Raw genomic sequence first — 20,332 nt, forward strand, 5'->3', positions numbered from 1 at the left:
ACTTAAGTGGCCGTTATTTTCATTTCACTAGTATAGATAGGTAGATAGGATTTATTTATTTTTATTTTGATGAAAGATTACATTATTATTCGTACTTACTGTCGAATGATCTTTTGCCGATGGGTTCTGTCGTAAGATTGGGCTGCAGGTACGAGCACCCGTCCGGTGCGACATCGTTCATGACGTAATCATAAACAGGGGGTACGTACTCCGTCGTGGCATCCCTACAATAGACGGTAAACAATCATCATCATCCCAGCCTATACATCCCACTGCACTGCTGGGCACAAACCACTCAGAATGTTTGTAATTTATTTGTTTGTTAGTGACCTCTTCATGTATAAACCACTGAACCGATTGAGACGAAATTGTACAGATAGTTTGCGTCCCGGGGAAGGAAATAAATAATAAATATAAATAAATATCATGGGACACTTGACACCAATTGACCTAGTCCCAAACTAAGCAAAGCTTGTACTATAGATACTAGGCAACGGATAAACTTACTTATATAGATAAATATATACATACTTAAATACATATTAAACACCCAAGACCCGAGAACAAACATTCGTATTATTCATACAAATATCTGCCCCGGCCGGGATTTGAACCCGTAACCTCAAGCTTCGTAGTCAGGTTCTCTAACCACTTGGCCATCCGGTCGCCAAATAGGTTAGTTTTTATCCCGGAAAATTGCGTAGTTCTCGTAGGAAAGCAAGTAATGAATTCTACGCGGACAGCAACGAGCTACAGCTAGTTTTTAGTAAAGTATAGCTATTGACTGTAGAGACTAACAGCCTTATTCATAAAAAATCCTTAATTGAGGTTTGATCGGTCTGTTACTTAGCAGACTGATTAAGCTTGTTAGACGGTTGTCAAGAAGTATGATTCATAAACGCTTGCTAGCAGTCTGCTAGTTGTTGAGCTGCTGATAGACGGATTAGACGCGTTATGTTGGCCACCTTGACAAATCAAAGACAAAAAATGGCCTAATCGATAATTAAAAAAAAAATTGACAGCAGTGACAGCAAATTACCAGGAAAAAAAAAAGCGAGATGTTTGTTTTCCCGCCATTTCCGATCCGCATGTTTATGTTGTGCAAAAAGCCATAATTATGTTAATCATCCTTATTTTTTTTTTCATATTTATTGTTAATTTATTGTTGCTAATTTAGAGGATTTTTAAATACAAATTCCTGAAAATAAAATTTCCTGTTTTTTTTTTAATCTGCGTAGCCCTGCCTTCACTATAAATATCTTCGGTACCTATGGTTTTTTGCTCTAGTCAAAGTCAGCTGTTCAAACTTGTGGCGGCCATTTTGTGACTTAGCAGAGAGATAAAGGAGGGTCTACGGTCCTCTAACTTTAGCAGAGCCTTGATCGACTGATTAGCGCTAACAGACGTTTATGAATCATGTTTTTTAGCATCGGGCCTTCAAGGAGCCTTCAAGGAGGCTCTAACTTTTTATGAATAAGGCTGTAATTCCCCAAAATTGTTCTTCCCCAGTATATTTTTATCCATTCGTTTTTTTCCCCAATCTTTTTTTTTGCCATGCGAATAATTCCCTTATGGATTGTTTACCCATTCTAATAATTTTCTAGACGTTTTTCATGCCAAACTATGTTTTTACCAGTCTATTTAATTGCCAGTCTTGTTTCGTCATAATAAAATAAATTAGGGCTCTGGTCCATAATGTCCATTGTCTCAAAAAAGGAGTAATTCAGTAGAGTTGCAACCTACAAAGATAATCCTTTCGACACTTAACAAATCGAAATTCAGAATACCGAAAGTACAAAATACCGAAAGTAAAAAAAAATTGATATGTGCGAGCGAGCGAAGCGAGCGAGCAAGACGGTTCGAGGCAAAAGCGACTTGGATAGGTTAGGTTCAGAAGGCTAAGGCGGGAGCGAAGCGGAGCGTAGCTCCCGCCTTAGCCTTCGATGTTAGGGTTTTTTTTATAGCAGCCCGGATAATATTGCTTCACAAATGATCTTTGCTGTTGAATCTTATCCAACCTACTTTCTTAGTGGCAGTTAAGTATCTTGCCTGCTATAAAAAAAAACCTAACATCGAAGGCTAAGGCGGGAATTACGCTCCGCTCCGCTCGCTTCGTTCCCGCCTTAGCCTTCTGAACCTAACCTATCCGAGTCGCTTCTGCTGCGAACCGTCTTGCTCGCTCGCTTCGCTCGCTCGCACAAATCTTTTCCTGCTATATTTGTTTCGTCTTTCGTGACAATTTCCTAGACTGACAATTGAATAGACTGGTAAAAACATAGTTTGGCATGAAAAACGTCTAGAAAATTATTAGAATGGGTAAACAATCCATAAGGGAATTATTCGCATGGCAAAAAAAAAGATTGGGGAAAAAAACGAATGGATAAAAATATACTGGGGAAGAACAATTTCGGGAAATTAGTCTCTACAGTCTTCAAAAGCCATGAACAGCAAAAAACTGCATCTGGCGCATTAAAATTTGAAACCCGAAAATTCTCCATTCATATTTTTCTCGTCTCGAGTGAAGCCGAATTTCTCGAGTTTTCTCGAGTTCGAGAAAGCTCGAGCAGTAACACTAATTGCCATACGAGGACACACAGCCAGCCTCATGCACATCCAGCCCAACAGTAACGATCTTGTTGATATACTTCAACAGTGTTGAATCAACACCCCGCTTTGCATTAGGCTGCTAAAACTGAAATGGAGCGAGACAGCGGAGCCACAAAACAGATAGATACCTACGCTCGGCGGTCGCTCTAGGGCAGGGTTTCTCAAAGTGGGGTACGCGAACCCCCGAGGGGTTCGCTATTGGACGGTAGGGGGTTCGCGACAAGGTTTACGTGATGGTGGCTGCAAGACTGGCAAGATATTAAGATGGTTTTGGAGTTATTTTTGTATTTTTTATTTCAACTCCAAATTTGTTACTTATTTGTTTGTTACTTGTTGTTGTTTGTTTCAGTTTGTATTTTCGTTGGCAAGACGATTCTTAGGTTCTTACCTATATTTGTTACCTTTTATTAAAATAAATAATATACATTATATTATCATGATTATTGAAATAAAAATAAACTTAGTTTCTCCAACAGCCAGTTTTTACTTTCTTTGGGGGCGGGGGGGGGGGTAGGGGTAAGTTTGAGAAACCCTGCTCTAGGGTTATCAACTATGGCTTATGCACAAAAAACTATTGTGGTAGTAGCACTTGTATCTAGTAGTTGGATTTATTGTTGAGAATGAAACGGGAAGAATGGAAATATAAATTAATAATAACTGAAATATTTTAAGGTTATTGTCATTGTTAATTACAAATTTGTCACAGAAATTATCTTGCGATGATTTCAACATCGGCAAAATGCACGATTATTATATTTTCAAGTGTTATAAATTTGCTTTCTCCATTATTACACAAAAAAGTTCACAGACGCGTGTCTCAAGCGGATGGAACTCGCGCTCGCACTGGTCCCAACCGGTCCGAGATATCGTGTCCGTGAGCAGTGTCTATGTGTGCGTTGCTCGAGCGCACTTTGTATGTAGATTGATTTTTGTACCTATCTGTTTTGTGGCGGAGCGGAGCTAGGGGGTAATGTGGAGCGAAGTACGGGAGCGCGGAACTCGATAGTGGAGTGGGGCGAGATAGTAATACGGAGCAGAATAGTCCTCGCTCTGCTTCCCAGTTTTGTATGAATTTTTAAACTAGTTAACAACTCCCCCCTCAAGAGTTGAGGAGTTGGGGTTTGGGGTTGAGGGGAGTTGGGCCTCCGGATCTCCCACTCACAGTACAAAACATAGTAGTAGCAAAGCTACTATTTCACGCCGGTATTCTGCGCGAGTGTGATACTAACCCGGTCGAGCCGGCCCATTCGTACTGCAGCCAGCAAGTGGTTACAGTGAGGCTCTACCACATGCAAAATGTGTTAGGCACTTGTCCCACCGCCGACGATGAGAGAAGCGAGTAGAGCGAGAACTAGAAACGAGTGAGCGAGCAGCGGGAAGCGAGTGTAGTTTTGTCGCTCGGCTGTAAGCGAGTGTTCGAGTGCGACGGGCGATTACTCGCTCCACTCGCTCGAGCGGAACAGCCCCCAAGCTAACACCGCTGAGCGTGTATCGCTGAGGTAGTTTTATAGCTCAGCGAGTTTTATAGCTTTTGTCGCTGCGACAAAAGATGTAAGAGCGAAATTTACAAATTCATGTATATCATATCAGTTTACGCCAAGAGATATTATGAGTGCTCCAGGGGTGCACCGTGATATAACTGAACTTGTATCATCTAACACATATTATTTACTCATATTAGACATTTCAATAAATACAACTCACAGGTTTTTCGCGATTTTCTTTGAACTTACAATATTTACCGAAAAACACTAAATGCACGTTTATAGAATATATTTTTATGTATTAAAAAAAGTGCTTCGGTAAATGCTAGCCCCCTTGGCTCACAAACCAGAATTTTTTAAATCTTATTTTCGCTCTCCTGTAAAATGACCATTTTGCACTTGTATCACTCATCACAGGAGGAACAGAGTTAATAGCCAATCGTTCCCTCGCCGGCGGTGAGACAACTGCCTAATGCAATTATATTGGTGAATGGATTTTTATTTTGCATACTATTATACCGCTCCGCCTCGCTCCGCTCCATTGGACACTGCCTTAGGGAGGTAAAAAGATACAATACCCCATCGGAGGAGTGGTGGCGATTGGCTTCGGAGTGGTAGTGGTGGTAGTTGTGGTGGTGGTGGTACTCTCTCTAGCAGGGCAGCATATCACGGTCATTGTGTCATGTGAATAGTCAACGAAGTCACATATCTGAAAAAAATACATGTAATATTATTCTAAGATTGGTTTTTAGTCTTTATGTATTTTTTTATTTCAAGTCCAAATTTTGTTACTTTAACGGTCATCCCGTAAAATCCATATCGAAAATACAAACTGATACATAGATGCACAGAAAAAGAGAGAAATTTCTCCTATGCACCACATGTCTCAGCTTATTTGTTTTTCTTATTATAAATATTTAGGGGGGCTCCCTACCACAAACGTGATTTTTTTGCCGTTTTTTGCTCGATATTAATAACGGCAACAGGTTAATAATCACAATATATTTAGTTAATAAAACTTTAAAAATACATAATTAAATTAAAATAAAATAAATATTTAAGCGGGGTTCCCATACAACACGTACGGTACGGAACCATTCGTGCGCGAGTCCGGCTTGCTCTTGGCCAGTTTTGTTACAGTTTAACTAAAAATTATGAAGATATAGCCAGTTCAATTTGCACGTTACGTCACGCCGTGCGACACTTTTTAGCACGGCGAGATGCCACGCCCCCCACTCCCAAAATCTTACGCGCTTCATCTTACATGGAAAAATACAAAAAAAACAAATGGAAATATACGTATCCAAAGTTTTTTGATAACTTAACCACGATATATCTGTGCCTATTAAGAACACTGTAATTCGTTTTTTGTTTGGAATACCAACTCATCAGGGCGCCCAAGATACAGGCACTGCCTAGTTTGGGGCTCGCTGACACTGTATTTTAAGTTACACTGTTTCTAATCAATAAAAACTTTTCATTTTCATTTTCATTTTTCATTTCATTTTCATATAAATTTTGAGATTTCAGAGGGGAATTTTGTAAAATCCCGTAATTTCAGTTGAGTAAAATCTAGTTGTGTAATACGGGGGACTCGTGATGGTGGGGCGCAGCGGTGAATGAGACACGAAGTAAGGTCTTCAGACGTATAATTTGACAGAGATGACGACAGGTACAATGACGGGTACTGAGGCACTTATAGCTAGGTACGACGTGGAATAGCCACCAACGAGAGGGGCCACGTGAATCCAGGGAAGATGTCACGTGACTTGCTCCGCACCGGCGGTTCCCTAAGCGAGTACGTAAGGTCCAAGCGCAACGCAATCCAATCAGGATGTACGTTGTACGCCACGGCACTCTCATACCTAACGCGAGTAGTAAAGGTCAAGAGGATGTATGCTGTAAGCTTCAGTACTCTCTTACAATGCGCAAGTGCACAAGATATTTTAAAGAGCTTATTGAATTTAAGTTCTAACATCGATACTTAGTTTCAACCTACAACTAGCACCATCTATCGTCAGTTGACAGTAACTATTCTATGTAAGCAAAACTAATAAATTATATCATGGAATGCTATGAACATCAGCTGTAGCCATGTTTAATGATTAATCGTACAAATATAAAATATTTACATTAGTTAACAAACATTCATGTGTGTGTCTTGCAAAAACTGGGGTTGCCAACGCCCTCTGGTTGAATCAATAGTGAAACTACAACTAACTACTTCTTATGACAATTTATGTTTTGGGCTTTGAACAGTTAAAGTAACTTGTATAAAGTCTTAACTAATATGGCACGCATCAAATGTTATGGTTATCGCTGCCAGATAACATTTCTTATACATTTTGTATTCTGCTTTAAGCGTCCACTACCGCCATATTTTTAATCGAATATCATTTAAAAGTCAACGTTTTATATTTATTCATTTTGTCGAGTATTCATTAAGTACCTGGAATGATTAGAATGAGTATTTTTAAATCGCCGATTTTTAATTTCTGGAAATATTATTTAAGAGATTGTTTATTATTTCATATTTCCTTAATTTAGTAAATGTCACATCTTAGAATATTATTTTAATATTTATCATTTAACAACTTCAATGATTTTTTTGAAGTCGCAGTTGTAATGTACTTACCTGGTAGCGATGTATTTTTGTTGGGGTCGCAGTTCTAACCTAACCTAACCTGCTTTTCTGTCAGCGGTGTTTTTTGTTGGGGTCGCAGTTCTAACCTAACCTAACCTACTTTCCCGGTAGCGATGTATTTTTGTTGAGGTCGCAGTTCTAACCTAACCTAACCTATTGTCCTGGTAGTGATTTATTATTGTTGGGGTCGCAGTTTTAACCTAAGCTTAACTATTTTTATAATAATAGTAACTATATTCATTTTATTTTTAAGAATACAAGCCTGCAAATTTGCTAAAAATTATGCAAAAGATGCAGAATTTAATCTTGAATCACTAAAACTGGTAGAATATATCGTTATAATATTATATAAGAAACTATGAAATAAAAGTGTTTTCTAATAATACGTCGATGAAAATAAACAGCGATATTTAGTTGTTATGTCTCATGAATAGTTGATGAAATGTATCTTTAAGCAAATAATAATCCTTTTACTGTTGTTCTAATAATTGTTTTAATATGTAATGACTATTCGATGAAGTGAAATTATTCCAAGAGAAAATATCAGTATTGAATATTCGATATATCGTTTTCAATGATATGAAATTTGATAATTAGTTTGTCGAAATTTCAAGGGGCACCCATTCGAATATGCATGATCAATGCTTCGAATATGCATGAAACTGTTGAAATATGCAACATTAAGTTAAGAAAATCTTTATTTTTATTAATTTTAAGAACTAAACATACCGACAAATAAATACCTACTTTTATTTTTACCCGACTGCCCGAAGGAGGGTTATGTTTTTCGAGTGTATGTATGTATGTGGGTATGTATATCCATTTCTTTGGTCCTCGCTGCAGCCTAAACGGCTACACGGATTTTAATATATGAGGTATCATTGGATTCGTCATAACTATCGGAGTGACATAGGTTATATAATATTTCAATATGGCGTCTGCGAAAAAAAATATGGCGGAGGAATGAAAACAATATGGGTATCAAATGAAAGCTAATAATCAGCCCATTCTAAACTACCACTACCTAACTACTACTACTTACTAACTACTTACTTAGTAACTACTTTACTTTTAATCTACCGTTTTTACATAAATATCAAAAAAGTGTAAAATAAAACATTACATTTAAAAAATAAAAAAACCCGGCTGCCAAAACTAAAAGGAAGAAAATAAGCCTAGTGGTCTAGAACTCTGTTAAGTAGCTAATTTAAAGTTCAACAGTCGGGACCCATTTAAATCGTGACGCTCAAAAACTCTTAGTAAAAAATGGGTCCCGACTGTTGAGCTTATTTTTTTTTTTTGTAACGGAATGTTTTAGAATTAAAATTTTATTTTAAATTAAAAAGGTACAGTTAAAGTTACACTACACTATCCTTAAAATAAATTAACTACTTAACAGAGTTCTAGACCACTAGGCTTATTTTCTTCCTTTTAGTTTGGCAGCCGGGTTTTTTGTTTTTTTAAATTTGATGTTTTATTGCACTTGACTGTACATAAGTTAGAAATAACCTAAGCAACACGTTCTATTCTTCTTGGTTCAGAGGGTACGAGTAAATTGTATAATACTATAATACATACTCGTAAAAAGTTATGGAATATGGCAAAACTAACTGGCGACGCGGTGGGAGTCGCGTAGTTATGGAACTACGCCATCACTGAATAGGCACTTAGGTCAGATTGAAGGTTCGATAGCCTGCAGAGTTAAGCGTACCTATTGCTGTGGTCAATAAAAAAACCGACCAAGAGCATGTCAGAACATGCTTAGTGAAGGATTCCGTAGCCATTAAAAAAATAAGCGAGGGTAGGAAGAAAACTCACCTCTTAATAATACGACGTGAAATAGTATACCAGCAAAAGAGTGTATCTCCGTAGCACTTACGTCCTTTTGTTGAGAAGCGCAGGTTTTCGTCAATAACTTTAAACGGTATATCCAATCACGTTGAAATCAATTTTGGTTGAAAGTAGTTATACCTTTGTGATTTTTTTCAAACATACTTACGATTATTTCCGAAAATATTCACTTAATCATAGATTTGTTTTAAAAACCTTAAGGTGTGTTTTTGAATAAATTGCCTGTGACATACTTACCTACAGACGGACGGACCGGACGAAACTATAAGATCCAATTAAAGAAAGTGCCATGTAAATACTAACTCTAGCGTGTAAGTATACTGTAAAACTAATAAATTATGGGTATTTATGTATTTATGGCTGAAATAAATGACTTGAATTGAATTGAATTGAAGAGTTCCGTTTTTTCCAAAAATATGCACTTAATAAAAAAATTGTTTTAAAAACCTTAAAGTGTGTTTTTGAATAACTTGCCTGTGACATACAGACGCACTGACAGGACGAAACTATAAGGGTTCCTTTTTAGGGTTCCGGAGCCAAAATGGCAAAAACGGAACCCTTATAGTTTCGCCATGTCTGTCTGTCTGTCCGTCCGCGGCTTTGCCCAGGGACTATCAATGTTAGAAAGCTGTAATTTTGCACGGATATATAAGTAAACTATGCCGACAAAATGGTACAATTAAGAATTCAAAAAAAAGTTTGTTAGGGTACCTCCCATAGACGTAAAGTGGGGGTGATTTTTTTATCTCATCCAACTCTATAGTGAAGGGTATCGTTGGATAGGCTTTTAAAATCATTAGGGGTTGCTAGAACAACTTTTCGATTCAGTGATTTGTTTGCAAAATATTCAACTTTAAAGCGCAACTTTTCATTAAAATCGAGCGCCCCCCCCCCTATAAAATCTAAAGCGGTGGGTGGAAAAATTTGAAAAAAATCAGAATGGTAGTAAGTATATCAAAATTTCAAGGAAAACTATAACGGCTAAGTTTGCTTGAGAATAATTATTAGTATTTTAAGAGTAAATAGCAGCCTAAGGTATAAAATATACCGTCGGCCTAAATCGCATACCTCGTAACTCCATTTTTTTTGAAAATTATGTTTTGACACTTTTAGATAGTACTATTCTGAACGCATCTAACGGCAAAACTCTTAAATACCAAGAGTAAACCGTTTAAGTTTAAAAAGCAAAATAGAAAACCTCGCAACTCCCGACCGCCATTTTTGTAAAAGATATACCACGTATCTCCCCCCGCCACTCCCTTCAGTACCTACAGTTTGCGATGGCGGTGAGACTGCACGTCAGTTTTGCGTAAAGATTTAAGAAGAAAACGGGTGCAGACTAACAGGTATGTAATAAGGTTCTGCAATATAAACTGATTGTGTATTCTTGATAGATATTTATGATATATAAACACATTAGACTATTGAAAATGTAGTTTGTTTGCGTGCCGTGGACATACGAGGTTTGCTTCGCGTGTATCTTTACGCGTGAAGATAAGTTACGTGGTTTTCTACGCAAATTATTTAATCTAGTACGTAGTTGTGATTGTTCGAATAGGCATTTGTTTTGTTTGTTATTATAATTTATGTTATACCTACCTACTAGCCTGTTACCCGCGACTCCGTCCACGTAGCATTCAGTTTTCACTATCCCGCTGGAACTATGAAATGTTCCGGGATAAAAACTATCCTATGTCCTTCCCCGAGACTCAAACTATCTGTATACCGAACTTCATCTAAATCGGTTCAGCGGTTTAGACGTCATAAAGCGAAGTAACAAACAAACAAACAGACTTACAAACTTTCGCATTTAAATTATTATAGTGGGATGTAGTCGAACACGTCCCAGCTGCTTTACTTAAGGATTTTTACTTATCACATTGTTTTGTTCTGTAGGCGGATACTAAAATGAATCAACAAAGGGAAGTAAGACTGCAGAAAATATTTTTTCGAAAATAGGAAAAAACGTATGCATGTTACAATTTAGATGTAAATCAATACGATGGATCTTTAATTTTAGTTCAGGAAGAGCACTATTTAATTCATCTCAACGAGAGATTTGTTTTAGAGCGCAGAACCCTACACCACCTTGTATCTCACTAACTACTGTTACTACTACTACTACCAGGGCGCTGTGACCCAAAGTGAGTCTTGGCCTCCAACACCAGATTACGCCACGGTTTGCGGTGTTGAGTCAGCTCTTGCAAGTATTCGACCCTGAGGTCCAAAAGGTCTTTCAGGACCTCGTCCCTCCAGCGGTACCTGGGACGACCAACCGGCCTCTCGGTCATCCCAAGTGCGCTCTCTTCACGGCTCGACCGTCTCCCAACCTTTCTACGTGCTCGAGCCACCGGAGTCTGGACGCCTTGATCTGTCCTATAACATTGGGATACCAGGTCCTCAAATTCCCTATTACCTCACCAACTGTGCAACATGAAATTTGTGTGTCACGAAATCCACTCATCACGTCACAAACCAGCAGTTCCTGAACAAGAAAAATGTCAACAGCCTTACAGCATGAACATTGTGTCGCCCGCTAGTTTGCATCAAATTAATTCAGCCAAAAATAATCATGCTTCATTATCTTCACCTGGGCCAAACTCATGTACTTAATCATGTAAATAATTACCTTGTTCAGATCAAAACATTACCTCTATTTTTTATAGCAAAACTCTTAACTCCCGATTTGCTTTATAAAATTTTCAAGAAAAACTCGTAACTCCAAAATTTCCAGGTTCAGGTGATTTAAAAAAAAATAGGTCTTAACAATCTGACGGCTAAATTTAACTTAACATTATGTAAAAAAAAACTTAGCAAGTCTTCATGCAAAATTTTTGGTAGTGAAGTTTTTTGTGTCTCCTGTAAAATTTGGTCGGATTGAGTTACGAGGTTTGCGATTTAGGCCGACGATACCTAAACTTGGAAGTATCCGTATAAAAAGTACGAAATCCTTAGAAAAATATTAGGTACTTAATTTTTTCGTAATGGCTACGGAACCCTATTTTGGGCGTGTCCGACACGCTCTTGGCCGGTTTTTTTTTTAAATTTTGACCACGGATCCTAAAAAATGATGGCACTCGCAAATCGGCCATCTTCTTGAGTCTGGAACTAACCTCTGGTCTCGATTCAGTTTACATAGCCCAGAGGTTATCTCGACGAAACGGCATTTGGTATTTACGTGGTAAATACCAAGAATGATAAGAGAAGCGGTATAATTCAGATATACTCATCAATGACAATCTTAAGGATTGTGGAATGTTTGGTCTTCTGAACTACAGTTGTAGTTATATTAATCCTTTTTCACTTCTCATGCTTTAAAAGTAGGTCAATATAGCGTTATTTTTTTAATATACTTCGAGTGAATTAGATAAACTCAAACAGCCAGTACTTGCTTAGTTTTTGGCATAAAAGGAAAGGAAAAGGAAGGTGGCGCCATTCTATTTATTCCAGTTTGTGTATGGACCATATTTCGCCGATGCGATTTTGTTTTAATCTGTGTCTGGTTGGAAAAAATACTTACCGCGAAAACTTTGAAATTGTTGTAGAGCGTAAATAATAAACGATTAAAATAAATTGATTATTCTCATGCTTATTTTAGTCTCTCGATAAAAAATCAGCAGCAGGTGGTAGGACCTTGTGCAAGGTCCGCCCGGATTGCTACCACCATCTTGCTCGCTAATCCTGCCGTGAAGCAGCAGTGCTTGCACTGTTGTGTTTCGGCGTGGAGAGTAAGACAGCCGGTGAAATTACTGGCACTTGAGGTATCCCATCTTAGGCCTCTAGGCTGGCAACGCATCTGCAGTACCCACTGCAGTACTGCAGTGGTGTTGCAGATGTTTATGGGCGGTGGTGATCTCATAACATCAGGAGACCCACTTGCTCGTTTGCCATCCAGTCGAATAAAAAAAAAATATATATGCTATATCCCACCGTATTTTTTCGAAAACGTTTGTTCTTTTAAATGATTCATTGCCAACTTACTTGCGGCGCAGTCTTCTTGCCAACGAGTAATGGTATGTCCGAAAACGCTGGTAGTTTAAATCAAAACCGCCCAAGTGTGAATCGGTCTACGTACCATTATCTATACAACATTAGACATTACCAAAAAAGTGGCAAAATATCAAGCTTTTTTTATGGGAGCCCCCCCTTAAATATTAGTTTTATTTTAATTTCATTATTTATTTTTAAATTGATTATCCAACTAAATATTCTGTGAATATTTCAAGCATCTACCTGTTGCCTTTATTAATATGAAGCAAGAAACGGCAAAAAAACACGTTTGTTGTAGTATGGGAGCCCCCCTTAATTTTTTTTTCTTCTGTTTTTAATATTTGTTGTTATAGCGGCCACAGTTATACATAATTTGTGAAAAATTCAAGTGTGTATACGGCTCAAGGGATAGAGCCCTGTGACAGACAGACAGACAGCGAAGTCTCAATAGTAGGGTTCCGTCGCCACCCTTTGGGTACGGAACCCTAAATAGTGACATGTAAAAGAGTCTCCTTTAGACCTACTTGCAGAAGAAACGTTTTGAATTTTTAATTTATCATGCTGCTTCAGTCAGCCTCAGTACCCATCAAAACAGGAACAAGACCTGGGAAACAAGGGCAGGTCGCATCGAGACAAGAGATTAAAAATCGATATAGAGTAGTTAACACCTAAGTTCAGAATTTTATTAGATTTTTGTTTACTCTACATTGTCTAATATAATTGAATTTGATCTAGGGGTTAAAACATCTCAGTGTGATACTTCAAATTCGTGGTTTAACATTTAATTTTGATTGTACGGATCAGTCAGGTCACTATATCTACGGGATCGAATCAAAAATGAGGAGATACGTAGAAGAGCGAGGGTCACAGACATAGCCAAGCGAAATAGCTCGTTGAAGTGGCAATGGGCAGGTTATGCATGGAGAACAGATGGCCGTTCGGGCCGAAAAGTTCTAGAATGGAGATTAGGATCGACAAGTGCAAACACCAACGAGATGAGTAGATGACTTGAAGCGGCGGGTTCACAGCGGATCAGGCTGCTTCCTACCAGCAACTGAGATCTATGAGGGAGGCCCATGTCCAGCAGTGGGTTTGTTAGAACAATTTCCTAGAATCGTTATTGCCTAGTAGGAAAATTTCCTTTCGCATTTTTTCCCAAATGCTATTTTTCCCAATATGCTTTATACTGAATCTTATTTTGACCATCGTGCTTTTTCATACAGAATTGACACAGAAAGTGTCTGTGTCGATTATGATTGAAAGAAAAACGCTACTGTGAAAATAAGCTTCAGCAAAAAACCGGCCAAGAGCTTGTCGGACACGCCCGAAATAGGGTTCCGTAGCCATTACGAAAAATTTATGCAATATTTTTCTAAGGATTTCGTATTTTGTACGGAATATTCCAAGTTTAGGTATATTTTATACCTTAGGCTGCTATTTACCTACTCTTAAACTACTAATAATTCTCAAGAAAACTTAACCGTTATAGTTTTCCTTGTAAGTTTGATATACTTTCTACCATCCTGAATTTTTCAAATTTTTCCACCCACCGGTTTAGATTTTAAAGGGGGGATGCACGATTTTAATGAAAATTTACACTTTAAAGTTGAATATTTTGTACACAAATCACTGAATCCAAACATCGTTCTAACAACCCCCTAATCGTTTTAAAAGACCTATCCAACGATACCCCACACTACAAGGTTGGATGAGAAAATAAAATCACCCCCACTTTACGTCTATGGGAGGTACCTCTAAAAAAATATTTTTTTTATTTTTTATTGTACCATTTTGTCGGCATAGTTTAAATATATATTCGTGCAAAATAACAGCTTTCTAGCATTGATAGTCCCTGAGCAAAACCGCGGGCGGACAGACAGACAGACATGGCGAAACTGTGTAAGGGTTTCGTTTTTGCCATTTTGGCTACGGAACGATTAAAACGATAGTGGAAAAAAAAATCGGGACAAAATGCGAACGGAAATTGTGCTACTAGGAAATAACGACTGGTAAATTGATCAAACAAACCCAACAGAGTGGACGTCCTACGACTGATATGATGTCATTGAACCCGTGAAACAACGCAAATGGTCACTTACTTTCAGTTTCCACCATTCCCCTCTCTGGGTGTAGACGTGGCATTTAGTTATGCGGGTGCATGTACCCGCCTTCCCGTTTTCATCACAGCTCTCCCCCTCTCCTGCGACAAGAATATAGTTTGCTCGGTATTGAAAGTAAAGAACGACAATGAGTCATAATATAGCTATTAATTACCGCTCTGTTAAATAATCTTTACTACTGTACTTACTGTTAAATAACTATCTGGTTGTATGACATGACAGCTTAGGTCACTTTTTTTTTCGCTTTAGGAATTAATCTATTTTTACAAGGTTTTTTTTTTAGTTTCACCTTTCCCATTGTCTGCTGTCTGTACTCAAATCTTGCAAGTTAAATTCGACCAACTTTCAGTAGTCGGATTGACTTGAAATTTGGCATACCTATGTACATTTATTTTAAAAAGCCGCGGTGGCCTAGTGGTTTGACCTATCGCCTCTCAAGCAGAGGGTCGTAGGTTCAAACCCCGGCTCGCACCTCTGAGTTTTTCGAAATTCATGTGCGGAATAACATTTGAAATTTACCACGAGCTTTGCGGTGAAGGAAAACATCGTGAGGAAACCTGCACAAACCTGTGAAGCAATTCAATGGTGCGTGTGAAGTTCCCAATCCGCACTGGGCCCGCGTGGGAACTACGGCCCAAGCCCTCTTGTTCTCAGAGGTGGGCTGTGGCCAGCAGTGGGACGTATATAGGCTGGGATGATGATGTAAATTTGGTGACAGTACAATAATCTGGTAGTGACATCCTGATAGTCCGGCCAGGATCGTTTCCGAAGGACAGAACTCTTCAACGGTTAATGGCATCGACTTGAAATTTGGTGTGCAAATGTAGTTTGGGTTATTATCTTTTCTGTGGGTTGGGTGACAATGCAAGTAAATTCGACACAAAGCACAGTCCGCAAAATAAGCTTGTATTAAAATGAAATTTTTACCAAAATTTTATTTGATAGGTTATTTTGTAACACGTATGTATGTAAATGAGCTGAGAGGAGGCCTGTGCCCAGCAGTGGGACGTATAAAGGCTGGGATGATGATGATGTATGTAAATACCTTATTGTACATAAAACACAAAAGAAAACAACAAAACAAAAAGAGTACAAACGCGAACTAAAAGGCCCTAAGAGGGATCTTTATCAAAAAAAAGATAAAACGTTGTTTTTGTCGCAGTTGTATGTGCATATGTAGTGAACAATGATTCTCCATCTTATTTTAACGGAAAGGTCATATTCATCGTTCTCTCTCACTTAGCTTCCGTACCCATCGTACTTCTTCTTCTCTTTTAAAATATGGCTTTTCTGTCCTAATAAATAGGACAATTTCGCCAGTGTCAAGTTAAACTCTCTTTGAGAGGCACGTTGTACGGTGATTGTAGTTTTTGCAACTTGATAGTAAAATTCCAGAAACCACGTGGAGACCACTTGCGCATTAAAAAATGTTAGACACGAGAGCAATATAGGATTTTGGGATCACTGTTCACTGTTAAGGTTAATCGCCGCATAAAACACTATCAAAATTATACCTACTTCAACTAGCCAAAGAAACAGAAATAGCAAAATTAGATATTGTCTACATCCGCCATCTTCGAATGCTACAAATCGAATCTACCCATCGTACAATGGTACATTTTCAATTTTGGCATTTGACACTAATTGTTAAGTTTCATATTAATGGATATGGATATGTCACCCATTCGGGTGTCGTCGTATTGCTTAAGATACGACTTTTTCCGATGGAGAAGTATTACCTACACTATATCTGAACCTGTCTCCTGTCTGTATCTGAATCTGTTTTATTTAAACCAACATCAACAAAGGAGGTTCTCAATTCGTCTGTATGTTTTTTTTTTGGTTTTTTATGCGATACATAACTCCGCCAACTGTGGACCGAGAACGAATTTCATCAAAGAAAAGAAAATTATACCAAAAAAGTAAAACAGACTGCAGGTGCAGGTGTGCAGGTGGTAGGACCTTGTGCAAGGTCCGCCCGGATTGCTACCACCATCTTGCTCGCTAATCCTGCCGTGAAGCAGCAGTGCTTGCACTGTTGTGTTTCGGCGTGGAGAGTAAGACAGCCGGTGAAATTACTGGCACTTGAGGTATCCCATCTTAGGCCTCTAGGTTGGCAACGCATCTGCAATACCCCTGGTGTTGCAGATGTTTATGGGCGGTGGTGATCTCTTACCATCAGGAGACCCACTTGCTCGTTTGCCATCCAGTCGAATAAAAAAAAAAAAGTGCCAAAATGAAATTACCAAAATAATATTTTATAACGAAAAATTGAACCGACTACAAACAACCGTGAAAATCATTTTCTACCAGTCTGAAGTCGGTGCCTCAGCAAGAGCCAGCAGGAGTGGACATATAGTCGTCTACCTCACCTACATACTATCAATACTTTGAGTATATTGAACTTCATCACTCCTGCTGGCTCGTTGAGGCACCGACTTGAAACTAGTAGAAAATTATTTTCAATGTCTTTTGTAGTCGGTTCCAATTTATGTTTTAACCCTTAACCACCTACGTGCGGTCTCTCAGACCTTAGCAGATTTAAAAATGATAATAAGTCGATGCAATCGCGGCGCACAAACTTCTAGTGACCTTGTACCTTTTCCTGGGGGCCAATCAATGGCCGCCATGTGGTCGACAAGTTTGAATGTGTTCCTTTGAATTAAGTGAGCATAATACTGGCGACAACGGTCTCAGAGACCGTAGGTAGGTGGTTGCGTAATATTTGTACGCGGTCTCCCAGACCGAACGCAGGTGGTTGTGTGTTTTATCTGTTAACATTTTTAATATAATTAAAAAATGTAAATTTTTATTTTTTAGTAAAACATGCCTCCTAGTCACACAGTCACAAAAGGTGGTTAAAATAAGTGTCATCATTGAATGCAAGAGACTAATTTGTCTCGAATGTTCGAAAAATTATTATCGGTTGCCGACAAAAATGGTTGTTTTGAGGGTTTCCAAATTTATAAAAATAAAATGTCCCTGTAAAATTAAATCAGTTAAATAACTTAGCTGATCATTCAATTTGATGAAACGTTAATAATCTTTATATTATTTTCCTATATTTTGAGATCTCATATCCCCTTCGGATAAGTAATTTAACAGTACTTTAAAAAATCTATTGATTTATTTTGTAATGTTTATTGCAAATAAATAGTTTAGACTGTTAAAATTTTATTTATTACTTTTTTATTAAATTTAAACTAAATTTCTATAATTATTGCAAATCCTTTAAAACTAGCGGTCTTCTAGACCGCTCATAGGTGGTTGTGTTTCTGAAACAGGATGTAGGTAGTTAAGGGTTAAAAAAAGTTTTTAAGAATAAATAAAGCTATTTACCTCTTCTGCCGCCTTCAACAAACTCGTAGGCCGACACTAAATACAGCAACACGAAACACACAACAACAGTCTGCAATATGCGGCACATCCTCACTCGACCAGTACTCAGACTGACAAGAGAATGTTTTGAATTCAATCATTAGCACTTATCAATATTATTTATAACCTCTGACTGGGAAAAAGCAAATAGTGATAAGTTACTGATATTTTTGTATGATTTAATGCCAAATTTCACAAGGCTATTTCGTTTATTTTTTTTATTTTTTTTAACTAGCCTTCAATAGCGTCCCACTGCTGGGCAAAGGCCTCTCCTCTTGATCTCCACACCTCCCGGTTCAGCGCAATGTCAGGCCAATCCCTTGCATACGCGTCTAAATCGTCCCGCCATCTCCTTTTCGGTCAACCTCGCCGTCGACGGCCGTCCTCCGGTGCCCACCAAGTGACCGGTGACCACTTTCGTTTATAGCATTAGAAAAACGTTAAATAATCTTGATGATTCTTTTTATTGAAAACCGGCCAAGAGCGTGTCGGACACGCCCGAAATAGCGTTCCGTAGCCATTGCGAAAAATTAAGTAATATTTTTCTAAGGATTTCGTATTTTATACGGTATATTTTATACCTTAGGCTGGTATTTACTCTTAAACTACTAATAACTCTAAAGAAAACTTATTTGTTATAGTTTTCCTTGTAAGCTTGATATACTAACTACCATTCTGATTTTTTTCTAATTTTTCTATTCGCCGATTTCAATTTTAGAGGGGGGGGGAACGCTCGATTTTAATTTTCATTAAATATTTAAAGTTTAATATTTTGCAAACAAATCACTGAATCGAAAAATCGTTCTAGCATTACCTTAACGGTTTTAAAATACCTATCCAACGATATGCCACACTAAAAGGTTGGATGAAAAAAAAAAAAACACCCCCACTTTACGTCTATGGGAGGTAAATTGTTTTTGAACTTTTTACTGTACCATTTTGTCGGCATAGTTTACATAATATATTTGTGCAAAATTACAGCTTTCTAGAATTGATAGTCCCTGTGCAAAGCCGCGGACGGAGAGACAGACAGACAGACAGACATGGCAAAACTATAAGGGTTCCGTTTTTGCCATTTTGGCTATGGAACCCTAAAAACGCTTAAAAAAATGTTACTTATGAAACCAAAACATTATAAATGAACATAATATCCTTGCTATACAAAGAGTTAATTAAATAACTGAATGCTCGCATTTATTACCCGACTGTCCAAAGGAGGGTTATGTTTTTCAAGCGTATGTATGTATGTATGTCCATTTCTTTGGTCCTCGCTGCAGCCTAAACGGCTGGACGGATTTTAACATATATATTATGCCTTTTGTGCACGCCAAAGTAAATAATTGCGCAAGAAATTATAATTTTCTCATGCCGCAGGAAGATTGAAATTTTCCTTCTATTTTCCAACATCCCTTGCAGTCACCACAAAACTTAATGACGCGTCAATTGCGATTACTTTAAAGAATACAAAACACATTTTTGTTAGTTACTTTATTTTTAATATTTATAAGCTATTTAAGCTACTTAATTTTACTGTTGGTACAATCACCTGCATTAATATCTGCCACAGCGGAGCGTGCTTATCTCACACGTCCTACCTGCCCTAGAAATATCATTTTAATCGGTTAAGCGGTTTGTGCGTGATGAAGTAACAAACAAACAAATAAGCAAGCAAACAAACAGACTTACAAACTTTCGCATTTATTATAATTAGTGGGAAGTAAAAGGGTACGCCGTGGTGGTCTAGTGGTTTGACCTATCGCCTCTCAAGCAGAGTGTCGTGGGTTCGAACCCCGGCTGGCACCTCTGAGTTTTTCGATATTCATGTGCGGAATTACATTTGAAATTTACCACGAGCTTTGCGGTGAAGGAAAACATCGTGAGGAAACCGGCACAACCTGCGAAGCGATTCAATGGTTCGTACGAAGTTCCCAATCCGCACTGGGCCCGCGTGGGAACAATGGCTCAAGCCCTCTTGTTCTGAGAGGAGGCCTGTGCCCAGCAGTGGGACGTATATAGGCTGGGATGAAAAGGGTACGGGCTATCATTTCAATATCCGACAGAAAACTGATAGCGGTTGAAACTGTCGTAGAATTACCCATCTACGAGTATACTTGCTTTGGCATACCAAAATTCATGTCTATCCGACCACTGGAAGTAGGCCAAAATGAACTTGCAAGATTTGATCCAACAACACCAAAAAACTTAAACTCAAACTCACAACATTTATTGACAACAAAAACACTACATCACAACAAAAA

General features: G+C 38.1%; 1 protein-coding gene across 1 annotated transcript; it reads right to left on the minus strand.

The window, feature by feature from the left end:
• Positions 1-56: 56 nt before the first annotated feature.
• LOC141442668 (uncharacterized) lies at positions 57-18,152 on the minus strand. The gene is made up of 4 exons (XM_074107714.1): positions 18,036-18,152; positions 14,676-14,776; positions 4,670-4,800; positions 57-224 (listed from the first exon to the last, which is right to left on the minus strand). Exons 1-4 carry the CDS (start codon positions 18,121-18,123, stop codon positions 86-88), a joined length of 459 nt encoding a protein of 152 aa, XP_073963815.1. The 5' UTR covers positions 18,124-18,152; the 3' UTR covers positions 57-85.
• Positions 18,153-20,332: the final 2,180 nt, after the last annotated feature.

Source organism: Choristoneura fumiferana, chromosome 26 (genome assembly GCF_025370935.1).
Source record: "Choristoneura fumiferana chromosome 26, NRCan_CFum_1, whole genome shotgun sequence".
In the NCBI taxonomy this organism is placed as follows: domain Eukaryota; kingdom Metazoa; phylum Arthropoda; class Insecta; order Lepidoptera; family Tortricidae; genus Choristoneura; species Choristoneura fumiferana.